The 27,084-nt window shown below is 37.0% G+C and overlaps 1 protein-coding gene across 1 annotated transcript in view; it reads left to right on the top strand.

Annotated features, from left to right (window-relative positions):
- The first annotated feature begins 368 nt into the window (after positions 1-368).
- The window catches only part of LOC123556480 (uncharacterized), a 122,844-nt gene continuing 96,128 nt past the window's right edge, over positions 369-27,084 (top strand). Inside the window, exons 1-11 of the mRNA XM_053544436.1 lie at positions 369-521; positions 946-1,061; positions 2,118-2,260; positions 4,836-5,059; positions 6,717-6,796; positions 10,431-10,534; positions 11,998-12,133; positions 12,829-12,902; positions 14,672-14,803; positions 24,582-24,686; positions 26,325-26,495. Coding sequence (XP_053400411.1) covers positions 952-1,061; positions 2,118-2,260; positions 4,836-5,059; positions 6,717-6,796; positions 10,431-10,534; positions 11,998-12,133; positions 12,829-12,902; positions 14,672-14,803; positions 24,582-24,686; positions 26,325-26,495 — 1,279 coding nt within the window. The 5' untranslated portion in view covers positions 369-521; positions 946-951. The remainder of the gene's footprint in view (positions 522-945; positions 1,062-2,117; positions 2,261-4,835; positions 5,060-6,716; positions 6,797-10,430; positions 10,535-11,997; positions 12,134-12,828; positions 12,903-14,671; positions 14,804-24,581; positions 24,687-26,324; positions 26,496-27,084) is intronic.

Raw genomic sequence — 27,084 nt, 5'->3', positions numbered from 1 at the left:
GAAATCTTACTAAGTGCAAACAAAAGTTTGAACATGACAAAGTAGTAGTTATTTTTTGCAAGGTCTGTCTAGAATCAGCAACTTAGAAAAAATCCTTAAATATAAATTTTCTAAATTTCACTAGGGGATACTTATGATTTGTAATTCATTTGAATGCTTACCATAAAACTTGAAAATAAAGTGGACAGTACCATTAACTTTTAAAAGGGGTGCTTATCTAAAATATACTGACTGAATGGCGAACAGTGCAGATCTTGATTAGACTTCACGGATGTGCAGGCTGATAATGATCTGCACTGGTTGCAAAGGCAGAATCAATCGTATCATGCATGATAAGGGTTAACATGAAGTTTTACATTTCAGTTGTGCCGTGTATATATGGTACCTGTGAGCCAGGCTGGTATGAGTACTATGACAATTGTTACTATGTTTCGGATTCACGATACAATCATCGGGATTTGGAACATGCATGTGCTTCGAGAAATGCTAGTTTGTGGATCTGGCATTCAACAGATGAACTGGTAAGTAGAATATATTTTGAATTAAGATTAAAAAAGGTCTTTTGCAAGATTATTATAAATGATAAATTTTTCTGTAGATAGTTTGTTCTCTAATAATTTCCTATTAATCAGTAGGCTCGATTCATACAAAACCGGCCAATCCCGATCGCTTGATTGGTACACCGGAATGCAGCTTGATGTTGCAGTCAGGCTATTCAGCATATCTCTAAGGTGACTGATGTGTACAAATCAGGCAAGTCTATGTAACAGGCAGAATCAGAGTACACAATGATGCTCACCTATTGTAGTTGATTTGGAAAATTTTAGAGTCATTAACTGTGTAATTACTTTAGATGAAACTTATGTCACTTATATTTTGTGCATATATGTGTATATTATATTGCTGGATGTATCAATCAGGAAATATTTAATACTTCATTTTCAGAAATGGATGACAAAACTGGTTAGTCAGGGTGCAAGAATACTTTACTGGACAGATCTGCAGTTGGTAAACAGACGATGGAAGTTTATGGATGGTACTCCATATAATTCACGAAATATGTAAGGAAAATTAATGATTGCAAATAAGAATCAAGAACAATCTTATAAAATGAAATTTGCCATAGGCTCTAACTAAAGTGATTTTCTTGGGAACTCGTATTGCCGAAGATTATGATATAAGTGATTTTCCTCTGAAACTTGCATAACAGTATGTAGAAAAGACTTCCGTTTAATGGGATTTTAATTACCAAAACTGTGAAGATTGCTACATTTCATTCATATTTTATTTTAGACCTAAACAAGCTTTAAGGGTTTCCTTCAAATGCTAAAAGCCAAAAGGTTAACAAAAGAGAGTTTAAAACAGCAATGGGGTTCAAAATTTATAATATACATTGTAACTTCCGAAAAACCACACACCCTCGGGACCAGTAGAAAAGTCCAGTTTTTGGAAGTTTCCAGTACATGTAATTAGAAAGAAGCTGTCTTATTCAGTTAAACATTTATTATAAGTTTTCATAGCAAAATTAGTTTTTATCTGCAACCTTTGCTTCCTAAATCAGAGTCATGTTATAATTTGACACAGCCAGATTTATTTCACTGTTAAACAATAGAAGACTAAAACTATGTGTTATGCAACACATAAACAGTTTGTACTTCACAATAATTACGTTATATCGTCAATAGTCATAGTTGCGCGCTGTAAAAGAAATCAATGAAAAAGGGGCAAATATTTGAATATCTGCATATAGATGTAGATAACAATCGTTAATAATGTGTGAGAATGGAAATAATAAATCTCAAACAGTGATTCGCTCTTGAACAAAATCATTGTCATTCAGATGCATAGTATCGTGTCACTTGGGCTGTGCCCTTTTGATATAATTCTTTAGCATCTGACCTCCAGACAATGATTTTATTCAATGCCAAATAACTAAATGAGATATATTTCTTAAATAATTTAAATAATTTTTATTATGGTATGTTCCTCTTTATATTAGCATCAGATGTTGAGAAAGTTGTGTATCTATGCCCCATGATACAATCATCTTAATTCCACTGTAGCCTCTTGTAATAAATTAGTGTATCAGTGAGCTGTAATGTATAATCCATTTACAGACCATGGTATAGGAATAAGGAAGGGGACAGAAACAGTAATTCAAATAAATGTGCTGCATTGTACTCTTACAAACCAGATATTGGAAAAATACAAGCTAGAAGGTGTACAGATGGCTGGGGAACTATATGTGTCCGACCTAAAGGTGAGTACAGCAGTACAGTTTGTCAGGCATTTTTTAGTAGGAATCGGGGACCACATGTTCTATGACTGAAAAATGCTTCCAGAGACTTTCAGTGCCTAAGGCTGAGGAATGATATAGATCAGATCTGAAGGTGAGTACATCTCTACTACTTGTCAGACATTCAGAGTAGATGGTGACAGGTTTACAAAGGAGTGGAAAACTATGTGTCTGTCCAAATATGAATTAGCTCAATATTTTGTTAATGTGAGCAGTATAAGTATAGAATGATGGCTTCATTACTGTGTCTGACTTCTTAGGCAAGAACAATTATGTGGGCTGGCAGTCTAGTGGTAACACGCTTGACTGTCAATCCAGAGGTCCAGGGTTCGAATCCCGGTCCAGGGACTGGAAATTTTGGAGATGCTCTTGAGTGTCTCACACTTAACTAGAGACCTGTACTGGTTCTTCCCAGGAAAGACGGTCTCGTGTGTATTGTTGCTATACACCGGGCACGTTAAAGAACCAGACTGTCTATTCGCAAAGAGCTAGGCTAAGTTAGCCGGACAGGCCTGTATCTATAATGATTTCTCTCTATCTGTTATTGGGGCATTATCTCACTCTGTCCCTCTGTTCAGATCGATCTTTGTCTGTACTGGTAGAGGATGAATTTCGTGCCCTGTGTGGCTGCGTTTGCTATATGTACTGGTAAAGCGCCTTTGAACGTGTTTATCATGAAAAGGGCGCTATATAAATCTGGTATAATAATAATAACAACAATAATACATTGTAACTACCGGTATACATTGATTTGGGTAAAAGGGGTTTTGGGAACTATATCTGCTAGATCTAGTTACTGGATCTGACATTGCATGCAGCTGTACAATGTGTTAAGACAATGTGAGTAAGTGTAATGATTGCTAGGAGTTATATTAGTTGACTCTAAATTTTAGTACAGCTGTACAATACTTTAGACAATTGATATAGATGTACAGATGGCTGGGAATGTGTGTTCAACCTGTATGTGATGTAAAATTAAGGCCTAAAAAAGTTCTTTGTTTCTGGTAACATGGTAAAAAAATTAGGAAATCTTTTAAAAAAAAATTTTTATACGCCTGTCTCAGAAAGGGGGCAGGGGGCGGGGTCCAAAAGCATGTCTGCTCTCTAAGTATAACAGTTTCCATCCGCTTTTCACCAAACTCGGTGACAATGTTTGTGACATAATTTCTCGGCTAAGTTCGATAACCAGCAAAATCGCACTAGGCACTCTTGAGTAATGGCCCTTGAATTACTTGAAATCTGCAAATTTAGCCTTGTTCTTCCTCTAAGTCAAACAGTTTTCATTCTATCTTCACCAAACTTAGTGATAATGTTTGTGGGCATAATATCTCGGCCAAGTATGATTACCAGCAAAATCGCACTAGGCATTCTTGAGTAATGGGCCTTGAATTACTTCAAATCTGCAAATTTGGCCTTGTCCTCCCTCCTAAGTCAAACAGTTTTCATCCAATATTCACCAAACATAATATCTTGGCCAAGTTTATTAACCACCAAAATCACACCGGGCACTCTTGAGTTATGGCCCTTGAATTACAAGAAATCTGCAAATTATGATCTTCACCAAACTTGGTGACAATGTTTGTGGGTATAATATCTCGACCAAGTTTGACAACCAGCCAACTCGCCCCAGTCACTCTTGGATTATGGCCCTTGAATTAGGCCAAGTTCGATGGTGGGCGTATTTTGTGACAGTCTGTTTTATTAAGTGAGACTTTTCGGAAATTATTTTTGTGTCAAAAAATGAATACAAATAAGGGGTTATGCCTTTACAGTATCAGTAAGATGATTTCTAACATCATTGACCATGTTTAAAGCACATATAAAGTGCAGTTTTGCAAATTTTTGTTAAAATGTTGAAAAACAAATTCTCCAAGGCCATAAAAACATTTAGGGTCAGACCAAAAATTTAGGGTAGGTTGGGATACCAGAAACAAATATTTTTTTTTACACCTAAAAGTTTATCTGGGTAGTTGATAAAAGTTCCCACCTTGAATAGACTGGACTTATTTCCAAGGTCCGGACAATTTACCTTCAGCATACAGTCAAGGCTTAGTATGAGTTTACGTAGTCATTCGGTATTGTACACTAGTCAGTATATCAGCTGCAATCTGATAACCACTGTACCAAGGACTCCTTTGAGGAACTATGTTCAGAAAAGATGTTTAGATTATTACATGATCTTGCACATACGTGTGAGATTTCTGTTACATATTTTATTACTTAATACACAGTTATTGACTTACGTTGAGGTCAGGATGTGTTTTTATGGCCCTGTAAAAATGATATTGACTGAGGACACAGATCATCACCAAACTTGAACAAAATGTGTTTGACCATAACTCCTTACCAAGTTCCATAATAAACCAAATTGCCCCAGGCACTTCGGAATTATTGCCCTTGAACATAATTACTGATACACAGATGTAGACCGGTTACTCTATTTCCAACTCCTGATGATTAGGCAGTCGTGGGAGACATGTGCTCAAAGGCACCTCTAGTGTTTTATATTCTTTTCAAACATTTGTTTGGTAATTTTCAGCAATGCTGGATCTGTGTGACCTGGCTGATGGTTGGCAGTATAGAGATGGTAGATGCCTCAAATTCTTTGATACTCCACAGTCCTGGTTCAACGCGAGGAAAACTTGCCAAGCAAATCAAGGAGACCTTACAATTTACAAGAACTATGATGAACTCAGAAGTCTTGACAGTCTTATCACATGTCGTACCATTGATAATGTAGCCTGGATTGGACTCTCAGACACTGTAAAGCAATATAAATTGTTCTATGCTTTTTAGAAACTTTTATAATCATTTTAAAGAATAATGTTCAACTAGTGAATAGAAATGTGAAACATGAGATGGGTTTACATGGACATGCAATGATTGAGCATGAACCGTATGTTCTTGTTTTATTAGTCCAGAAGAGCCCGTTATATGAAAGAGGTGTAATTGTGCCCAAAAATGTATGTTTGGACATTTAGATTTACCCTTGTCCATATTTGTGTCTATTGGTCTAAATTTGTGTTGTGTATATCTCAAAAGGCCTAGAGTCACGAAACATCATAAAACTGATATTCAGCTTGGGAAATTGTGCAATTTGGTTAGGATTCCAATCATTTTGACTAGAGTTATGGCCCTTGACATTAAAAAAATATGCATAAAGTTTCTGTCATACATATCTTTATAAATATTTAAAGTTGAGTCAGGATTGTTCAGCATGTAAAGTTGTGCACCTAGTATTTTGCCTTGAAGTTAACTTAGTTGTATTTTTCAAGAGCAATCATGCAATAACACTTGTTCTCTGTCTCTTTGCAATTTCACATCTGCTCAATATTTTAAGAATTGCTTGACATACATTCCTCTTGGCAGACATTTATGGTTTTTGGTGGTCATTAGGTCAAAGTCAGAGTGATTATTTGCACAAAAATTGTTTCTGCTTAATATTCTGATAGCCCCTTGACCAACATTCTCAATCTTGGCAGGCCAAAAACTTCTGCTTATGAATAGTTGAACATCTCAATTGATTTTTGGTTCAATAAGTCAAAAGTCAAGCTCACAGTGGCTATTAGTTAAAAAATCTGTTTCTGCTCAGTATCCTAAGAACCACTCAACTTTTGATTTTATTTGTCAGGCACATTGCCTGTTGGCAGTTGATAACAATAATTATTGTTGATTTTGAGGTAAGCAGGTCAAACCTGTTCCTTTCAGTTTTTAAAGATCCATTTGATCAATGGCTTGCAAATTCTTCAGGCCTATTGTGGGTGGGAAGTAGCTAACCTGTATGGGTTTTTAGGTGAGTTTGTCAGTGGTGATATGCACAATGACTGTGAGTCACAATATAAAAACCATTTACACACAATAATTTTAGAATGATCTGACCTATGACCCTCAGACTAATTCAAGTTTTACTAATTTATTTTGGCTGTTGTGATGAAAGCTTCAGGCTGTTTGAACCACTCTTGACACTACTTTTCCTACAAAGACCAGTTCTAGTGTCATTAAGACCTCATTGGGGCTTGAACCTGTGATTCACTGTTTGGGCAGTGGACACTGAACCACTAGAACACCTCCCCTTTGTTTGAGATCAACTGGTCAAGGTCACAGTTGTGTTAGGTGATCAGATGGATGTGTCATACAGTGGATCTGGTCATTCATCCATTTTTTTTTCTGCAGTTTAGTTTTTGCTCATTAACTTAAAAATACTTTAATTGATACATATTATTCTCAAACTTGAATGCCGCATTGCTTCAAGCATGTTTAGTGGTGCTATTGTTTTCTGTTTTAGACCATAACAAGAGTACTTGTTTGCTAGATCAGTGTTTCATTTGAACCAATATATTGGCAATAAATGGATGATAATGTAGGTTTGATTGTTTAAGTACTGTAAGAACTGAAATGGGAAATCACTTTTCTTGTTTAGGTTCAGCCCAGAATGTGGAGGTGGATAAATAACGATACGGTCAGATATTCAAGATGGTATTCATATGGCAATCAAATTTTGTAAGTCTTTTTAAGAAAGAAATGATGAATGATCCCTTGTATGTTTATCAGCCTAGCACAAGTGATTTAATATTATTAACTTTATGACTTCTTATATATTATTCACTGATAAGATATAGGAGCACATTTATTATTGTCAAGCCCACATGCGGTGAGCTCGATTTAGTCGTCACTTTTGGCGGGTCGGTGTATGTGCATGGATCTGTGCGTGAGTGCATCCGTCTGACATGCATGGACCAATCTTGTTTATATTTGGCATGTGTGTTTACCTCAATGAGAAAGAGTGTCATGTACAAACCCCATGTTCCTATCTCAAAGGTGAAGGTCAAAGTTGGAGGTCAAAGGTCAAATTGAAGTTTGTCAAGGGCATTTCTCCTTCATGCATGGTGGGATTTTGATGTTGCTTGGCATGAATGTTCACTATTATGAGACTGAGTGTCATGCGCAAGAACCAGGTCCCTAGGTATAAGGTCAAGGTCACAGATAGACAGCTGGTGGGCTCGACATTCTGCCCTGTGGGCATACTTGTTTTGATTATAACCATGCAAAAATTTCACACTAACTGTTGAATTGCATATTTTGCCTATAGGTAGTTATAGTTCAGAGATTTTATATTTATATACAAGCAATTTAACCTTTACTTGTGAATAGAACTATTCAACAAAAAATGAAAACGTTTTGTAATTTGGCCCAGCATTATAATTTTAACATGTGTATGATGTCGTATTTTTATGATGTTACTGTTGAATCTGTTTTATTTGGACAATTTTGCTCATTTAGATGTTCACAGAGAACAAAGCACAGCTTCATTATGTCTCCCCAAGGAGACATATTGTTTTTGCCCTGTCCGTCCGTCCGTTCGTACGTCACACTTCATTTCCGAGCAATAACTGGAGAACCATTTGACCTAGAACCTTCAAACTTCATAGGGTTGTAGGGCTGCTGGAGTAGACGACCCCTATTGTTTTTGGGGTCACTCTGCCAAAGGTCAAGCTCACAGGGGCCCGAACATTGAAAACCATTTTCGATCAATAACTAGAGAACCACTTGACCCAGAATGTTGAAACTTCATAGGATGATTGGTCATAAAGAGAAGATGACCCCTATTGATTTTGGGGTCACTCCATCAAAGGTCAAGGTCACAGGGGCCTGAACATGGAAAACCATTTCCGGTCAGTAACTTGAGAACCACTTCACCCAGAATGTTGAAACTTCATAGGATGATTGTTCATGCAAAGTAGATGACCCCTATCGATTTTAGGGTCACTCCATTAAAGGTCAAGGTCACAGGGGCCCGAACATTGAAAACCATTTCCAATCAATAACTAGAGAACCACTTGACCCAGAATGTTGAAACTTCATAGGATTATTGGTCATTAAGAGTAGATGACCCCTATTGATTTTGAGGTCATTCTGTCAAAGGTCAAGGTCACAGGGGCCTGAACATTGAAAACCATTTCCGATCAATAACTAGAGAACCACTTGACCCAGAATGTTGAAACTTCATAGGATGATTGATCATGAAGAGTAGATGACCCCTAATTATTTTGGGGTCACACTGTCAAGGGTCAAGGTCACAGGGGCCTGAACATTGAAAACCATTTCCGATCAATAACTAGAGAACCACTTGACCCAGAATGTTGAAACTTCATAGGATGATTGGTCATAAAGAGTAGATGACCCCTATTGATTTTGGGGTCACTCCATCAAAGGTCAAGGTCACAGGGGCCCGAACATGGAAAACCATTTCCGATGAATAACTTGAGAACCACTTGACCCAGAATGTTGAAACTTCTTAGGATGATTGTACATGCAAAGTAGATGACCCCTATCGATTTTAGGGTCACTCCATTAAAGGTCAAGGTCACAGGGGCCAGAACATTGAAAACCATTTCCGGTCAGTAACTTGAGAACCACTTGACCCAGAATGTTGAAACTTAATAGGATGATTGGTCATGCAGAATATGATTCTTAACGATTTTGGGGTCACTCTGTGAAAGGTCAAGGTCACAGTGGCCTGAACATTGAAAACCATTTCCGGTCAGTAACTTGAGAACCACTTGACCCAGAATGATGAAACTTCATAGGATGATTGGTCATGCAGAATAGATGACCCCCAACGATTTTAGGGTCACTCTGTTAAAGGTCAAAGCCACAGGGGCCTGAACATGGAAAACCATTTCCAATCAATAACTTGAGAACCTCTCCATTTAGAATGTTGAAACTTCATAGGCTGATTGTTCATGCAGAGTAAATGACCCCTATTGTTTTTGGGGTCACTCCGTTAAAGGTCAAGGTCACAGGGACCTGGACATTGATAACCAGTTCCGATCAGTAACTTGAGAACCACTTGACCCAGAATGTTGAAACTTCATAGGATGATTGAACATGCAGAGTAGATGACCCCTATTGATTTTGGGGTCAGTCTATTAAAGGTCAAGGTCACAGTGGCCTGTTCATGTAAAATCATTTTTTGGAAATAACTTGAGAACCACTTGACCTACAATGTTGAAACTTAATAGGATGATTGGACATGCAGAGTAGATGACCCCTATTTATTTTGAGGTCACTTGATCAAAGGTCAAGGTCACAGAAGCCTGAACAGTGACTTGAGAACCACTAGGCCAAGAGTGTTGAAATTTAGCGGGATGATTGGACATGCCAAGTAGATGATACCTATTGCAGCCAACCATCAGTGTCTCTTTGACTTTCGCTCCTGACCCCTATTGACTTCTTGCCTATAGGACTTTGCATTGGGGGAGACATGCGCTTTTTTACAAAAGCATTTTCTAGTTACCGCCAGAACAGTTACCATTGAGTCAGAGATTCCCATCAGCACCTACCACCATTGAAAAAAAATATTAAAATCTTGCAATTTCTGGACAAATTACTTTAAACACTAGTTCTTTGAAGCAGAAAATTGAGGGTAGCGGCAAAAAGTAAGATTTTATACAATTTTGGTTTGAGTTTACACTTGATCATTCTGATGTAAGTGTGTGATTTTGCTTCTCATAATTGATCAAATGATGCCAACAAATTATCTTAATTACTATTAACAAGGTAATACTTGCAAGCATAATATTTTTGCTAATTTAATTAACACTCCAATTAAAAAATGTTGTGAGTAGTTGAAGTCTTTACAGTGCTGATAGATCTCTTGTCTACAAAATCATGAAATAATTCTGACATGAAAATCACTGAATCTTTGATTTTTATGCTCCTGAAGGGAGGCATATTAGTTTTCAACCGTTCATCCGTTCGTTAGTTCGTCACAATGTTAACTTTTTGCATAAAGCACTTTACTTGTGAACCACTGCATCCAGGACCTTCAAACTTCACATGCTGATAGTACTTATTGAGTACACGACCCCTACTGACTTTGGGGTCACCAGGTCAAAGGTCAAGGTCATCAGGTCAAAGGTCAAGGCGCTGCGGGGGCATTTGTCACCATTAGTGACGGCTCTTGTTTCATTTTATTTAATGTTCATTTCAGTATTAACCTTTTGAAGAAAGAATTGATATATTCATTCGTGTATTTTATTAACCTTTGAAAAAATAGTTATTTTCATTCCTGCATTTCATCAATGTTTGAGGGAACTTCTATTTTTGATTCAAACTGTCCTTGTGTTTGTAGAAAGAATGGCTCTACCTGTTCAGCTGCATCTCCTATTGATGGTTGGGCCTGGAGAAACTATGTTTGTGATACACAACTCAAGTTTATATGTAACAGGTCTCTTGGTAAGTCATTTTTTGCCGAGCCCGTAAGGGAGTGAAAACATAGTTGTCCAAATGGCTGTCTGGTGTATGTGCATGCGTGCATCAGTGCGTCCCTCCGGATTTCTTTGTCTGGACCATAAGTTTGTAATTAATTGTGGGATTTTAAAATAACTTGGCATAATTGTTCACCACCATGAGAATGCGTGTCGCGTGCAACACCTGTGTCAGTATCTTATAGGTCAAGGTCACACTTGGAGTTTAAAGGTCAAATATGGCTATAATTGACCTTGTCAGGACAATAACTTCATCATTGAATGTGGGATTATAAAATAACCTGGCACAATTGTTTACCACCATGAGATGGTGTGTTGCATGCAACACCGGCATCAATATCTAAAAGGTCAAGGTCACACTTGGAGTTTAAAGGTCCAATATGGCTATAATTGACCTTGTCCGGACAATAACTTAGTCATTGATTGTGGGATTTTAACATAACCTGGCACATTTGTTCACCACCATGAGACTGTTTGTGGCATGAAACAAGCGTGTTAATGTCTCAAAGTTTAAGGTCACACTTAGAGGTCAAAAGTCAAAAATAGGGTATAAGTTGGTCATTTATTGTTGGATTTTAAAATAACTCGGCACAATTGTTCACCACCATAAGACGGCATGTCGCGCACAACAACCTGTCAATATCTTAATTGTTAAGGTCACACTTGGAGTTTAAAGGTCAAATATGGCTTTAATACAGTTGTACATTTCAGAAATGCCATTTATAGCTTAACTGTTTGAATTATAAGGAGGGCTAAGCATTCTTTTAACAGTATCATAACTGTCAGTCCTTTTGACAGCTGGCAGGTTCAACATGTTGCCTGTGGGCATCTAGTTTTGAAATAATTGTGAGTGGGGGCACTCATTTAATACATCTAGAGCAAACTACTTCCACTGTGTTAAAGAGATTAAAATGAAAGGCCATATTTCAGGCAAAACTATAAATGATAAAAACATTTTACATAAACATAGATGGTGAGAGATATTTATGCCTTAATGGAAGGTTGCGTTTGTTCTATCTGTTCAGTTTGATGCATTCCAATTGCATTTACTGATATACCAGTTTTTGTAATGCGTACTAATTGTGATACTTGCAGGTGTATGTCCGGCTGGATGCTTGCTATATGTTATGTTTGCGGGTGTATGTCCGGCTGGATGGTTGCTATATGTTATGTTTGCAGGTGTATGTCCGGCTGGATGCTTGCTATATGTTATGTTTGCAGGTGTATGTCCGGCTGGATGCTTGCTATATGTTATGTTTGCAGGTGTAAGTCCGGCTGGATGCTTGCTATATGTTATGTTTGCAGGTGTATGTCCGGCTGGATGCTTGCTATATGTTATGTTTGCAGGTGTATGTCCGGCTGGATGCTTGCTATATGTTATGTTTGCAGGTGTATGTCCGGCTGGATGCTTGCTATATGTTATGTTTGCAGGTGTATGTCCGGCTGGATGGTTGCAGAATCAGGACAGATGTTATGATCCTAATGTTGTAGATACTGCCAAGAAAACTTGGTTTGATGCTAAAACATACTGTGAGAGTATTGGAGCTTCTCTTCTTGTTATCAATAGGTAATATAAAAATTGTCTTCTATTAGGAAGTCAGTAGCACAGTGGGTAATAAGTTGAACTTTAGTGCTAATGATCCCTGGTCACATCTGATATACCAACTAGTTTTCAGTGCTAGGTGATAAATTAAATTGGTATTGTTTCTGGTAGTAGCAACCTAGTCTAGATGCTGGATAAGTAAATATATCTGTCGTAAAATTAAATAGAAACTGTAACAAATCATCTTTAGCATGACTAGAAGAGGAATAAGGACAGCTATGGCATTGGCATCTACATTTTAAAGCTTTTATGAAGTCAAATATTTTCTTCATTGCCCTCTTTTTTTTTTTCTCTTTTTTTTTGTCGAGCTTTGTTTTACAGTTAAGAAATTTAAAAGATTTTTCCAAACATGAATACTGGTTGATAAAGTTGACATTAAATTGCAGTTTTAATCCAACAAATGAGTTAAATTTTATTTTTATGTCAGTCTTTAAAGAAATTAAATTTCAAGGGCTCAGAGCATAACTAGTCTACCTGCTTCTGGTTCTGTATACACTTAGACTAGTTTCGCTTTGAGCCCTCAGAATGTGATTTCATGTCCCAATGAAATAACCTGAAACCACATAATACTTTCCTGCAAAATGCAATGATTTCAAGGAAGTAAACCAACACTTCTTCATTAGCACTCTACAAACTGTACCTTATATTTTATTTTGCAGTCAGCAGGAACAGTCTTTCATCAATGTCACATTGAATTCACTGAAAGTGAGCAGGGCATGGCTCGGATTTTCAGGTAAGATTTTTGTCTGCAAGCATTACCAGTTTTTATGTTAACATGAGTTCTAACTTAAATGTTTAAGGTATTTCCTTTGCGGAAATGATCTCGTAGTAATAATTAATGAAAATACTATATCTCCACATATCACTGACAGCACCCCAATATCCATTACAAACTTTTGTTCCAGAGCCCAGAAGTCCATAAGTCATTGACTGCTGCCCCCCCCCCCCCCCCCCCCCACCAGAACCCTCCCCCTCCCTATAAGTCATCTGTCCATCAATCAGTCCATTTGTCTATCTGTCTGTCTTACTGTCCCAAATTTGTTTATCTGCTACCTGCTTCTTTTACTTTTTAGCTTGATTATTCGAAGAATAAGTAGAGCTATCCAACTCACTACGGTGTTGGCATCTTTGTCGGCATCACAACTTGGTTAAGTTTTTCTTACCAGTCCACTTTTTGACAAAGTCTTTTAAGATAAAGCTTTGAAACTTTCAATACTTGTGTACCATCACCATGTCTAGTTTTAGGCAAGAGTACATAGCTCCATCAAGGATTTTGGCTGAGTTATGGCCCCTTTTAACTTAGAAATCTTGGTTAAGTTTTTCGTACCAGTTCACATTTTGTGTAAAGTGTTTGACATAATGGCTTTGACACCTTTATCACTTGTTTATTATAACAGTCTCTATCTCTAGGCAAGTGTATATAACTCTTTCAACTATTTTGGCTGAATTATGGGCCTTTTTGGACTTGGAAATTGGTACAATTTTTGTACAAGTCCATGTTTTGTCTAAACTATTTGACACATGGCTTTGTTTATCATTATGATTTCTATCTGTAGGCAAGAGTACATAACTCTGTCAAGGATTTTGGCTGAATTATGGCCATTTTTGGACTTGGAAATTAGTTCAGTTTTCATACAAGTCAACATTTTGTCAAAACTATTTGACATGTGGCTTTGAATCTTTGAACACTTGTTTATCATCATGAAACCTATCGGCAGGCAAGAGTACAGAACTTTTTTTGCTGAATTATGGCCCTCTTTGGACTTAGACATTAGTTAAGTTTTGCATACTGTTCAATATTTAGTCTTTTAACTGTTTGCTACATGGCTTTGAAACTTTGAACACTTGCTTATCATCATTGTCACACATTGCCATATAGTGCAAGACTTGTCCAAATCCACAAATGCAGGTACAATGTTTGTCTTATCTATTCTTTTGTCTGAAGATCTCTGGTAATATTTGACCCTATATTTCTATCAACGCTTTGAATAGTCAAGTGGGCTGTCAACAGACAGCACTTGTTATCAATACTTAAATTATATTATTTTTCCATCACTATAATAAATGTTACAAGAGATATTGCTGTATCCATGGGAACAGCACTGTATGTAGACATCCTGTTCATCAACAAACTCGTATCTCAGTTATAATACCCACCTCCCCACGCAACAAAGTTGTAAGGATGGTATATGTTTTCAATTTGTCTGTCCATCCATCCAACCATCCATCCATCTGTCTGTCCGTCTTGTGGGCACCACTCTCCTCATCCTTTTGACACAATTTTAGTATCCTGTCACCCCCAGTCCTGTATTACTGATTTCTCCGTCTGCTCCCCTGCTCTCCCAACAGCCCCATTATAAAAATCATTTGTTTCTCGATATTGTCATCTCCTCCCACCTTTGTTAAACAAAACTAAAGCCTTGTTCATAATGTGCTCTTTTTCAGCTTTTCATTGTTTGCTGCTGGCCTCATTTTCTGCTAATAAGTCTTGTTACAATTTAGATATGAATCAGTCAGATACCTTGCAATGGTTAGATGGAAGATTAGCAAAAAATGCAAGTTCTTACCAACTGTGGGACAGAAATTTTCCAAAGCCGATTGCCAAAAGATTTGATTGTGGACTTATAGTGAAAGGTAAAAATGTTCTCATATTTTCTTATATGCATAATTATTTTATGACTACCGAAGTAACAACAACGGATTTCATGTTACACATTTAATAAACCATTTAAAAACATGTTATTCCAATTACACAATTTAATGTCAATAAAACGAACGGTATTAAAAGTACACATTGATCTAAGACCTAAACGCTTGATTAGTAGATAGGAGTTGTGTGGCAGAAATGGCCGCGAGAAAAGGTACTCAAGAAGTCACCACTGTCGTACCAAGAAAACCTGCTGCGGGACGAGCGAGCAAGCGCACGCGTAAACAAATGATTTCAAATTTAATGTTAGACAAAAACATTGCCTAGTACACATGCACGAGAAACTAGGAATTACCGAACACTGTCATGGGCAAAACCCTGTTCACGTACTTAAACCAACCAGCAAAACACACGGGTTTACATGACTTTACACCGTAACCCTACACACGGGTTTTCAAACTTTACACACTGTAAACCTACACAATGGTTTACATAACTTAATGCTGTAACCCTATACATGGGTTTACATACTTTTACACCGTAAACGTTTACATTATACAGACACGTACAGGCAGCATTACTAACATGGACCAACCGACATATGTATACGATATTACATGATATCACTGACTTTCTAGCATTTGTATACATTATTACCTGAATCATACAGACTAGCGGGCGTGGACGCTATGCGGACATAATGGCATTTGCATACTTAAACGGACAAACTTGAAGGTGTACATTACTACTTACACGGACAAACTGGCGGTTGTGTACATACATGATAAATCGACTCCGGTGATTTATGTGAGGCAATGAGTATTACTGAGATTGTAACGATTTGAAAAAATTTGATGTAAATAACCGCTACCAACTACCAATGGAGAAACCAAAGTATAATAGACAGCCGCAATTTACATAACTAATAACATATAAAATGATAGAAAAAATGACTGATGAAGATTTGATGTAAACAACTGCTACCGACGACCCCTGGAGAGCCAAAATGTCACCGGCAGCCGCAATTTATACAATGAATGTACAGATTTTCAAAACCTTGAAATGACGAAATATAAAACACGCTTGTCCAATAGTCCCACAGCTAAGCCTTAAATTCTCGCGACAGTATGCTTTGTTGGTTATTTTTCCCAATTAATCAATTTACTGATGTAGAAGGATTTACATTAAAGAGATATATATATATACACACACATATACATAACGGCGTCAAAAACACAACTTAAGATACCGGGCATAAGATTACGAAATCTACCTGCAACCCTATGTAACAATAAGCAAGAATGCATAGCAATCAGCTAAAAATTCAAACATATTCATACAACAAACATTTTAAAACAGATGTCTGAGAAGAATGCACACATTATATCCAAAAGGCCTATATGTCATAAAGTTACTTTGTACATACTAAATTATAACCACCCAAGTGTTTTAGAAAACACATGACAAAAATAAGAAATTCAGTATTCGTTAAACATAGCCCTGTTGTAATCACATGCATTGCACCAAAACAAAACTTCCATGTCTATTAGTCACTTTTTCAAAATAAACCCTTGCACATGAAGAGAGTTCCTTTCCCAGCACACCACATGCAATACGAGTACATTGCACCAGCACCTTCGTGTCAAAAAGTTCAATTGTCGCATACGTTACATGTTACTCCAACAAACCTCAATATCGCCAAGAGTAAATTGCAGCACTGATTACAGCAAACTCAGTCACATAATGTTTCACGCAAATCCAATATTGACAATTTATGACATCACATATTGCAGTTGATTAACCGTCAAAGTAATGTACCTCAATGATAAAATGCAGACACTTCTAGACAATTTATAGTGTAGTTCAATGATTGAGTATTCTTCTAACATCACTTCCTACAAGTTGTTAAGTGCCAAGTAACTGAACATCGGTGATTAAAAAAACCGGTAGGAATATTCTCCACGACATCTAATGCAATTCTAAAGTAACAGTTTGTGATAATACTAATATCGGCTGTTGTAGATAGATAAGTATCCTGTATTGTATATGGGAGTTTAACGCAGTTAATTGTTTAAAGTAGTTCCAATGTTGAAGATTTTCTGACAATACTTCTTGTAGCTAGCAAAGCGTCAAGATATTGTACGTTCAGTATCTTCCGACTGTCACTGTTATATGGAAGTGCCGTTTGTCTTATCTCCCAGTGCTGGCTATTTGGTATCTCCAAGTGCTGGCTATTTGGTGCTTATGCCTTATTCAAATCAATTTCAAACTGAAAGCATACAAAACTCGGCAGCAGAAAAGTGTAAAACTAAACATCTGACAAGAAACAAACATTTTCTTAGCTTCCTAATATATAAAGCAATCATGATGTGATTGTTAATTAACTATTCATTAAGATACAAACTTAGGGTGTGGTGGGTGGGAACTTTGAAAAGCGATGTTGTCCGTTGGATAGCACGAGATTGAAAGAAATCGGAAACGGAAGTGTGCACTATCAATATACGAATACATCCGAATGAATTACACCACCAGTAACCATGAGTACGCACGACGCTTCATGCGCAAAAATAAAAACCATTATTTGCTAATCAGAAATAATGGGTCTTATTTTATGACTACCGAAGTAACAACAACGGATTTCATGTTACACATTTAATAAACCATTTAAAAACATGTTGTTCCAATTACACAATTTAATGTCAATAAAACGAACGGTATTAAAAGTACACATTGATCTAAGACCTAAACGCTTGATTAGTAGATAGGAGTTGTGTGGCAGAAATGGCCGCGAGAAAAGGTACTCAAGGAGTCACCACTGTCGTACCAAGAAAACCTGCTGCGGGACGAGTGAGCAAGCGCACGCGTAAACAAATAATTTCAAATTTAATGTTAAACAAAAACATTGCCTAGTACACACGCACGAGAAACTAGGAATTACCGAAACACTGTCATGGGCAAAACCCTGTTCACGTACTTAAACCAACCAGCAAAACACACGGGTTTACATGACTTTACACCGTAACCCTACACACGGGTTTTCAAACTTTACACACTGTAAACCTACACACTGGTTTACATAACTTAATGCTGTAACCCTATACACGGGTTTACATACTTTTACACCATAAACGTTTACATTATACAGACACGTACAGGCAGCATTACTAACACGGACCATCCGACATATGTATACGATATTACATGATATCACTGACTTTCTAGCATTTGTATACATTATTACCTGAATCATACAGACTAGCAGGCGTGGACGCTATGCGGACATAATGGCATTTGCATACTTAAACGGACAAACTTGAAGGTGAACATTACTACTTACACGGACAAACTGGCGGTTGTGTACATACACGATAAATCAACTCCGGTGATTTATGTGAGGCAATGAGTATTACTGAGATTGTAACGATTTGAAAAAATTTGATGTAAATAACCGCTACCAACTACCAATGGAGAAACCAAAGTATAATAGACAGCCGCAATTTACATAACGAAATAACGTATAAAATTATGGAAAATGATTCCAACGTGCGCTCGCCCGCACGCCCCGCACAACCGATTGAATTTTTGCCGCCACGATAAATTTGTAAAATTTATTCCCCCAAAAATTCTAATTCAATTAACTAACCAATATGAAATCAATTATGACTTTTTATTGATTATGACTAACACGGACCAAAGTATTTATAGGTTCTTTATAATGGCATCATTAACAGCATCCAAGTAAAAGGCAAGTCCTACGTCTGACAAATGAACCCCATCGTCTCTGAAGAAGCCTGGTGTTTTATAGTCAATATCAATGGACACAATGTCATGCTGCGGATGAAGACTGACCTGCTGCCTACCCCAGCGATTAATTTGCTTTCTGATTGACTCAGTTTCCTGAATTCCGTATTTGTCGGTTCTCCATGACAGGCGTTGTAAAATATTTACCCAAATTAGTTTGGAATCAGGCATAGCCTCCCTTAGATATGTGACCTCACATTGAATTATCCCTCTTAATTCTGATACAGGCATTTTGGTTATGTCATTACCACCTAAATGTATAAGAATCATTTTAGGGGGTTTACCTAGCAAGACATTTACTTCTATCGAATGGCGAAAGTCTTCCCAGGACATCCCCTGTATGCCCCACCAGCCAATCCTGATACCCGCAGGTGCCTTCAGGTCTGGGGTACTTAACTGCTGGGCTCTCACGCCAGCCCAATAAGGCAGCGAGTCACCAATAATCCAGATATCTATAGAGCAGAAATAAATTCACATAATTAGTATGACAATTGGCAGGATAGAAAATAATTTGGTATTTATTTACGAATATATGACTTATAAGCGTCAGACGACCAGCGACCCATTTTTTGAATAGCCGCATACCCAAAATTGCCAAATCTGTTGCCCTGCCTATATGAAAGCTATGTGATGTAAATTGCCCACTGTTATAGCCTGCACTGAGAATACACTTTTGTAAAACTGAAGAAAATTGATGTCTTGTTACTACCTTCCCATCAGAATGACAGAATAAATAACCACCCGTCTTAGGATGTATTAATAGGAAACTTGTCAGTGCTTGAACTGGACAAAATTTCGGATCTGACTCCGCTGTAATCTTTAATATAGTTGGCTGGCTGTACTGATTTGTCTTAAATTTGCCCAAAGTTAGGGCAGCAAAATGTTTGTCATGTGAAATTTCTACATCTTCGAGCTTTATACAATAACTTGATCCTACAGCGTGGCATGCTACTAACTCACTTATCCGAAACAAACCGAAATAAGCCAACAGCCACATTGAAGTGAACAATTTTATTTTGTAAACGTTATAACAAATTTTTAGTAATTCTGTCAAAATACTAGACAAAATTTGCCTTGTGATGGGTGCTCTTATATCTTTTGTTTGCCGTTAACGAAAACAGCCTTCCAATAATTTCGATATCAAAAAATGATCTGTTACAGAAGGCCATGAATGAATTCTATGAAAATAATCTATACCTGCAATGTAAGTTCTTACAGATTTTGGGGACAACCTTTTATGAAACGAGTACGCAATGAAGAAAATGATTTGTTGTGAGGTTGCAGGCCATTGTTCACCAAAGTTATAAACTTAGAAAATACATTAAGTGCTGTATTGTAAGTTTGAAAAGTATTCGCTGCTAGACTATTCTGCATAATAACTACTGCTGTACGCTGAAGATGTTCCAGAGATACTGCGGGACTGGTGCCGGGTACGAATCTGCTTCGGGGGCTGGTTCTCTGAACCTTGTTTCCTGAAATCAAGATAGAGCATCACAAATATTGTTCCGACTTCCCGGAATGTGCTTTGCTCTGAACATGATATTCAGCTCTAAACATTTCAGTGTGAGAGCTCTAACTAAGCACATAACCAGGTCTGATTTTGACGTTAATGTATTAAGAATATACACCACCGCCTCGTTGTCACAATTGAATCTTATCTTTTTATTCCTTAAATCTTGTCCCCAAATACTTATCGCAACTAAAACTGGGAAAAGCTCCAAAGCCGTTATATTATCAGTAATTTTTTCAGCATGCCACGACTCGGGCCATTTTGCGTTACACCAATGATTTTGAAAAAAGATGCCAAAACCAAGCCCATTTCCTCCTGCGCTATCAGTGAATAATTGTACATCCGAGTTCGATAACCAATATCTGTCATGGAAAACGGAGATGCCGTTATGGTTTTCAAAAAATGACAGCCACATTTGCAAATCCAGCTTTATGCCTGTATTTATTCTGATGTGATAAAATGGCTTAGATAGGCCACAAGTTGCATTTATTAAACGCCGGCAAAACGGTCTAAAGGCAACAATTGCCTGGCAGCAGAAGTTAAGCGAACCAATGAGGGGTTGCATTTCGCGTAAAGTCACTTTGTTTTTGCCTAAAATGATTTAAATTTTACCGACTACCTCCTCGATTTTTTCTATGGGGATACGCACCTGCATTTTATCTGAATCAAGAGTCAATCCTAAAAATACAATAATTTCAGACGGACCCTCAGTTTTCTCGTCTGCTAACGGTACGTATAAATCCTTCATGCAATTTGTAAATGTATCCATGACATATTTACATAAAGGCATTGTTCTGTCTCCACCCAAGAAATCATCAAGATAATGAATCAGCTGCCCTGACGTCAGGTTGTTTTTAATGACAAATTCCAAGAAGGTTGAAAACTGTTCGAATGTTTTGCAGCTTACAGATGCGCCAAAAGGGAGTGCTTTATCTACATAATAAAAGTTAATGAATTTTATACCAAGTAATTTAAAATCTTGCACTCTTATTGGTAACAAGCGAAATGCATTTTTGAGGTCCATTTTGAAAAGTTTACAGTGTCTGCCAAATTCCTGAATCATAGTCACTGCTGCGTCAAAATTAGTGTACGTCACGGAACAAAATTTTGTATCAATATAGTCATTAACTGATTCTCCCTCAGGAAATGAAAGATGGTGGATAAGTCTGAATTCCCCATGAGTTTTCTTAGGTACCAGACCCACAGGCGAAACTATGAGATTTGAAAGAGGTTTTTCTAAATATGGGCCGGCCATTCTTCCAGCGTTTATTTCTTTATCTAATTTTTGCTGAACGATATCAGGATTCGATAAAGCAGATCGTAAGTTTTTGCTTTCCCTTGACACTACCGGACCCTGGTAATGCATATTAAAACCATTAAGAAAACTGCTCAGCAAAACTTCAGAATCTTTATGTTTGTACTCTGATAAATAACAACGCAATGTGGACAAATTTATTGGCGTATAAGCTAAGTTAATCAAATCTAAATTTTGAGCCAACCTCGCCGATATACTTTTTAATGGGCGCTCTGAACTGACCCCTGAACTGACCTCTGAATGCGCCATGTCCCCTGGGATTGGAAAAACGAAAATTTCCGGTCCGAAAGTTTTGAGGGTAATTGTTGAATTGTGATGTATTATTTATTCTGTTCCTTGGGCAGTGTATAGCTGCGTGTAACGCACCGCACTTGGAACATATATGTGGAAATCTACACATTGGCCAGGTGCACCTGCCCTCGTTGAAAGGATTACATGAAAGATGATTACGCGGTGTTGCTGGCCTTTCAGATGGCAAGTACTGCGGCCTAGTTTGTACGCATCTCCACCAGAGGTCATTATTAATTGATGCCCAAGATGTGGGTCTGATAGCCTTTCTTAGCCTAAATTGTTCGTCATAATCTCTCCATGACAAACCGCCTTGCCTAGCTGCGCACTCCCTAATCAACCACATATAATGCAAAATCTCATATGTTTTTTCTACGTGCAATGACAGATAAATTGATGCGTAAATCAAAAAAAGCGTTGGTCCATTTTTCAATGCTATTTATTTTGTCTTTGCACTGTTTCGCTTGAGTTTCGATTTTACCATCCGATCCTATGCGCAAAATGCTACCCTGGCTATAAAAGTCGGCTAGCTCAATAGCACCTTTCAACAACAAGGCTAAATTTATATACTCGCCCCTTGCGATCAGCTGTTTTAATGATGATGGCACGTGCGCTGCGATATCGTCATTTGCTAAGGGAACTAATTCAGGCATGACATTTGACAATTGAACGCTCTGTTGCGCTCCTAGTAAAGGATAAGCAGATGAATTAAATTCATGCATATGTATAGGACTCTCAAGAATTTCTGCATTATTTGTTTCGGGCAAGATTTGACCTGACCTAAATTGGTCGCTTCCACCACACCCGTCATTTTGATTACTTCCATCCGAAATGTTATTTTCAAACAAATTGTTTTGTTCAGTATTTGCATCTGTATTAGGAACGGGTAAAATACCCGAAACTCTCATAATTTCCTCAAAATCAATGACATTAGAACTTGAATTAGAGTTACCTGGATCTGGCTGTAGCAATCTGGAATTTTCAGAATCTGCTGCTCGTGTTTTCCTCTTCACGCCTTTGCCTCTGCCCGGCATGATTCTATACCAAGAAGGGTGGTATATAACGTAGATTTACTTAGATATTTTTATAACTTTGAAAAGCGATGTTGTCCGTTGGATAGCACGAGATTGAAAGAAATCGGAAACGGAAGTGTGCACTATCAATATACGAATACATCCGAATGAATTACACCACCAGTAACCATGAGTACGCACGACGCTTCATGCGCAAAAATAAAAACCATTATTTGCTAATCAGAAATAATGGGTCTTATTACCTTTACTTTGAAAGTTATTGAATGTTTTGGCTATATACATAAAGATGCTTTTTGGTCTTTTACAAAAGATACATTTTTAGCTCACCAGCCCCGTGTTCACTAAACATTTTTCAGTCTCATCTGAGTTAGAGTTTGAAATTCTAATATCAGTTTTACTAAAACTTCAAGGTTAAGTTCTAAATGAGACTGACAGTCAATTCTGAATAGCCACTAGAAAATAGTTATTAACTTAAAATTTAGTTTTAAATATGCTATTTAGATATGAATGACAAATAAAGTTTCATTATCAAACTCAGCTGAGACTGAAAATGTTTTGTGAACATGGGGCCAGATCACAAACTGCTCCAGGTGAGTTATTATGATCACTGTCTGTACCTGTCTGTTGGCTGCTCTATTCTTCATACTACATCTCCTGCGATGCCATCAGTAGAAATTGATGTAACTTGGCATGGCTGCTCCTTTTAGAGTCCTATTGCAAAATTGCTTGCACAGTTCGAGTAAGCAGTACATAGGAGCCACCAGAAAGCTTTTCAAATGACAATAACTTAATTTCTAGTCCTATTTTCAAATAATTTCAAAGAAATGTTCCTTCAGAAAGAAACATTAATCTCATAAAGCATTAGTTTGTTTAAAATAAATTGATAACTCTGTCCAAAGACTGTTCAGATTATTATGATCTGCTTTGAACTTGTCCACTGTGAAGCACAGTATTTTTCCTTATATGTATGTAGCATGAAATTTAAAAATCTCATGAGAAAATGCTGACACAATTTTGAAGTTCACAGTATTGATCTTTGGGTTACACCAGGATTGTTCAGATTATTCTGCTTTGACTAAAAATGTGACGACCAGTTTCCCTATTTGTATTGTATGCATATAGAGGGATCTTTAAAACATCTTGTCAGAAACTTCTTGCCCAATTCTTAGATAATTTCACACATATAACGATTTTTCAGACATCAGATTTTCAAAAAGGACATAGTCACCAGGGAGCATCAGCACTTTCCCTTACATGTCTTTAGCTAAAACTTTCTATCTGATTATAAGAATCTTTCACTGGTTGAAGGTGCGTATGGAAATATTGGCAGTAACAAGTCTCTGCCGAGTTACCACAAAACAGTTACCCAAGAGCCAGTCTGAGATATTTCCATTCGCACCTTCAATTTATAGAAGAAGAAAAAGATGCGAATATATTTATAGAAGAAATAAAATAAAACAAATACTATTCTTTTAAGCACTATTTTATCATAGTAAGGTATGAATTTACGCATTCATTCATAAAAAGCAGCATGTGTGTCATCTTACATCCTTGAGCGTAAGATGAGTTTTTCCTGCACCACAAATGCATGGAAAAATCCATGGCATACAAGAAATGTCAAATATATGTAAAATATTAACTGTATCACATGTTTTGCTTCAGCTTATTCAAATGTAATTTGTAAAAATCTTTTAAATTGTTGAGTCTATTTTAATTGTTGAATGTATTTGGTCTATATAAACAGTGTAGTGTGTATTTTGTTTTTAATCCAAACTGTAATAACACTTTCAGTTTTCTTTCTAATTTTGATTATTCAGGTCTAATGGATTCTAGATGGTCCAATGTCTACTGCTTTAAGCCAACAGCTTTCTTCTGTGAGATGTCGATCACAACAGTTCCCTTCAACCCTACAGTTCCTCCAGGTGTGTTTCTTGTTTCATTGTTCATGTAGATTTATAATTTATAATTTATCTGAAGCTAATATATAAAAGATAAGTTTGAGATATATTTGGGCACTTCAGGTTTGATTATCTGTTTATATCTTGTTTTTCTTTGTATCAGATGTTTCATAACAAATCTTTTTATGCCTCAGAAGGGAGGCATATAGTTTTTGAACCATCTGTCAGTCTGTCGGTCTGTCAGTCTGTCTGCAATTATTGTGTCCGGTCCATATCTTTGTCATCCATGGATGGATTTTCAAATAACTTGGCATGAATGTGTACCACAGTAAGACGACGTGTCACGCGCAAGACCCAGGTCCGTAGCTCAAAGGTCAAGGTCACACTTAGACGTTAAAGGTCATTTTTCATGATAGTGCATTCGTGTCCGGTCCATATCTTTGTCATCCATGGATGGATTTTCAAATAACTTGGCATGAATGTGTACCACAGTAAGACGACGTGTCGCGCGCAAGACCCAGGTCCGTAGCTCAAAGGTCAAGGTCACACTTAGATGTTAAAGGTCATATTTCATGATAGTGCAATGATGGGCATGTCTGGTTCATATCTTTGTCATTCATGCATGGATTTTAAAATAACTACGCATGAATGTGTGGCACAGTAAGACGACATGTCGCGTGCAAGACCCAGGTCCGTAGGTCAAAGGTCCTAAACTCTAACATCGGCCATAACTATTCATTCAAAGTGCCATCGGGGGCATGTGTCATCCTATGGAGACAGCTCTTGTTTAACTATAGCATGTTTAATTGTCTCTCTTGACGGCGCTTCAGGAGATACATCTTTATTGAGATTAAGGGGGTTTCTCTTTAAAGAGATATAGAGGGTATCTCTTGATAGAGATTTTGGAATTGTCTCTTGATAGAGCTTGAAGACTGGTCTTTCAATAGAGCTTTTCATAGGAGTTATCATTTGATAGAGTTTCTCTTGAATGTACTGTAGGAATGATCTCTTAAAGAAGCTGTTTCATGAAAGATGTTTATGTGCTTTAGATATATTATTATGCGTTATCACTTGATAGAGCTTTACATGTTATAAATTGATAGAGGTTTTTCGGTATGTACTGTCACTTGATAGAGGTTTACTGGTATGTACTGTCACTTGATAGAGGTTTACCGGTATGTACTGTCACTTGATAGAGCTTTACATGTTATAAATTGATAGAGGTTTACCAGCATGTACTGTCACTTGATAGAGGTTTACCGGTATGTACTGTCACTTGATAGAGCTTTATCGGTATGTACTGTCACTTGATAGAGCTTTACCGGTATGTACTGTCACTTGATAGAGGTTATGCTAATTCACTTTATACAGGTTGATATATTATCACGTGAGGAAAGTTTTTACTATCACTCGAGGGAGGTTTATGATAAGATAAAAAGGTTTGCTTTCAAAAGCAGTATTTATTTCGTAGAGGTGTTATTGACAAATGTCTTACTGTTTCCTCCTTGTAGAAGGTTATATTAAATGCAATAGCTCTTTGTTTGATGTTCAAATGTGCATCGTGAGAAAAACCATGCGAGAAATATTTACTGCAATAAAAAATGACTAGAGATGTCTTGATACAGATAAAAGTCAGTTTTACAACATTATATATATTTTCAGTAAACTACATTTGTGATCATGACTGGGTTCTGTTCCGAGGAGAGTGCTACTATTTTGGACCAGTTCGTAACCAGTCCTTGAAGAACTGGTATGATGCCAATGACTTTTGCAAGAGCTCTGGAGCACAACTGGTTGTCATTGGAAACCCATACGAGATGTCATTTGTGACTGGTATGTTCATGAATTAGAAAACTTACCACGGCTGGATGATGACATATTGGATTTGAGATTAATGAAACTTGTATTGTAGTTTGTGCAAAATGAAAAATACAGTTAGAAAAATAAAATTAGTCATGATATCAGATGTTTTGAAAGTTCATATTGGTGCACTAATGTTCTTTTTACAATACAATTCTTACATTTCAGATTGTATTTTAGCTATATTTTGCTTAATTATATAGGAAAAAATATTGTTGTCAAAAATGCGGGTAATAAAGCAGTGAGCGTAACAACCTTCAGTTCACTTAATAAACCAGAAAATTTATTCTGTTTAGTATCAGCATACATTAGTTTTATTCTTTATTTCTTTAGTATTCAGGAATAGGTAAAATGAAGTCTTAAGTTTTGAAATTGTTACAGTTTATATTTCCTACTGAATACTTACTGTCATAAAGGTATTTGCAACATATACAGGTTCTGTACTAATACAATGATTGGAAATGAGTATAAATTCTCAGAAAGTGTAAATGAGCACTGCTGTGCAAAAACCAAAATCAGGGCTTTGTGACCAGCAAGAATTCAGATCAGTGCACATCTGTAC

The sequence above is a fragment of the Mercenaria mercenaria genome, chromosome 5, assembly GCF_021730395.1.
Source record: "Mercenaria mercenaria strain notata chromosome 5, MADL_Memer_1, whole genome shotgun sequence".
Classification (NCBI taxonomy): Eukaryota; Metazoa; Mollusca; class Bivalvia; order Venerida; family Veneridae; genus Mercenaria; species Mercenaria mercenaria.
The sequence above is the reverse complement of the archived record's forward strand: the minus strand, read 5'-3'. Positions and strand labels throughout refer to the sequence as shown.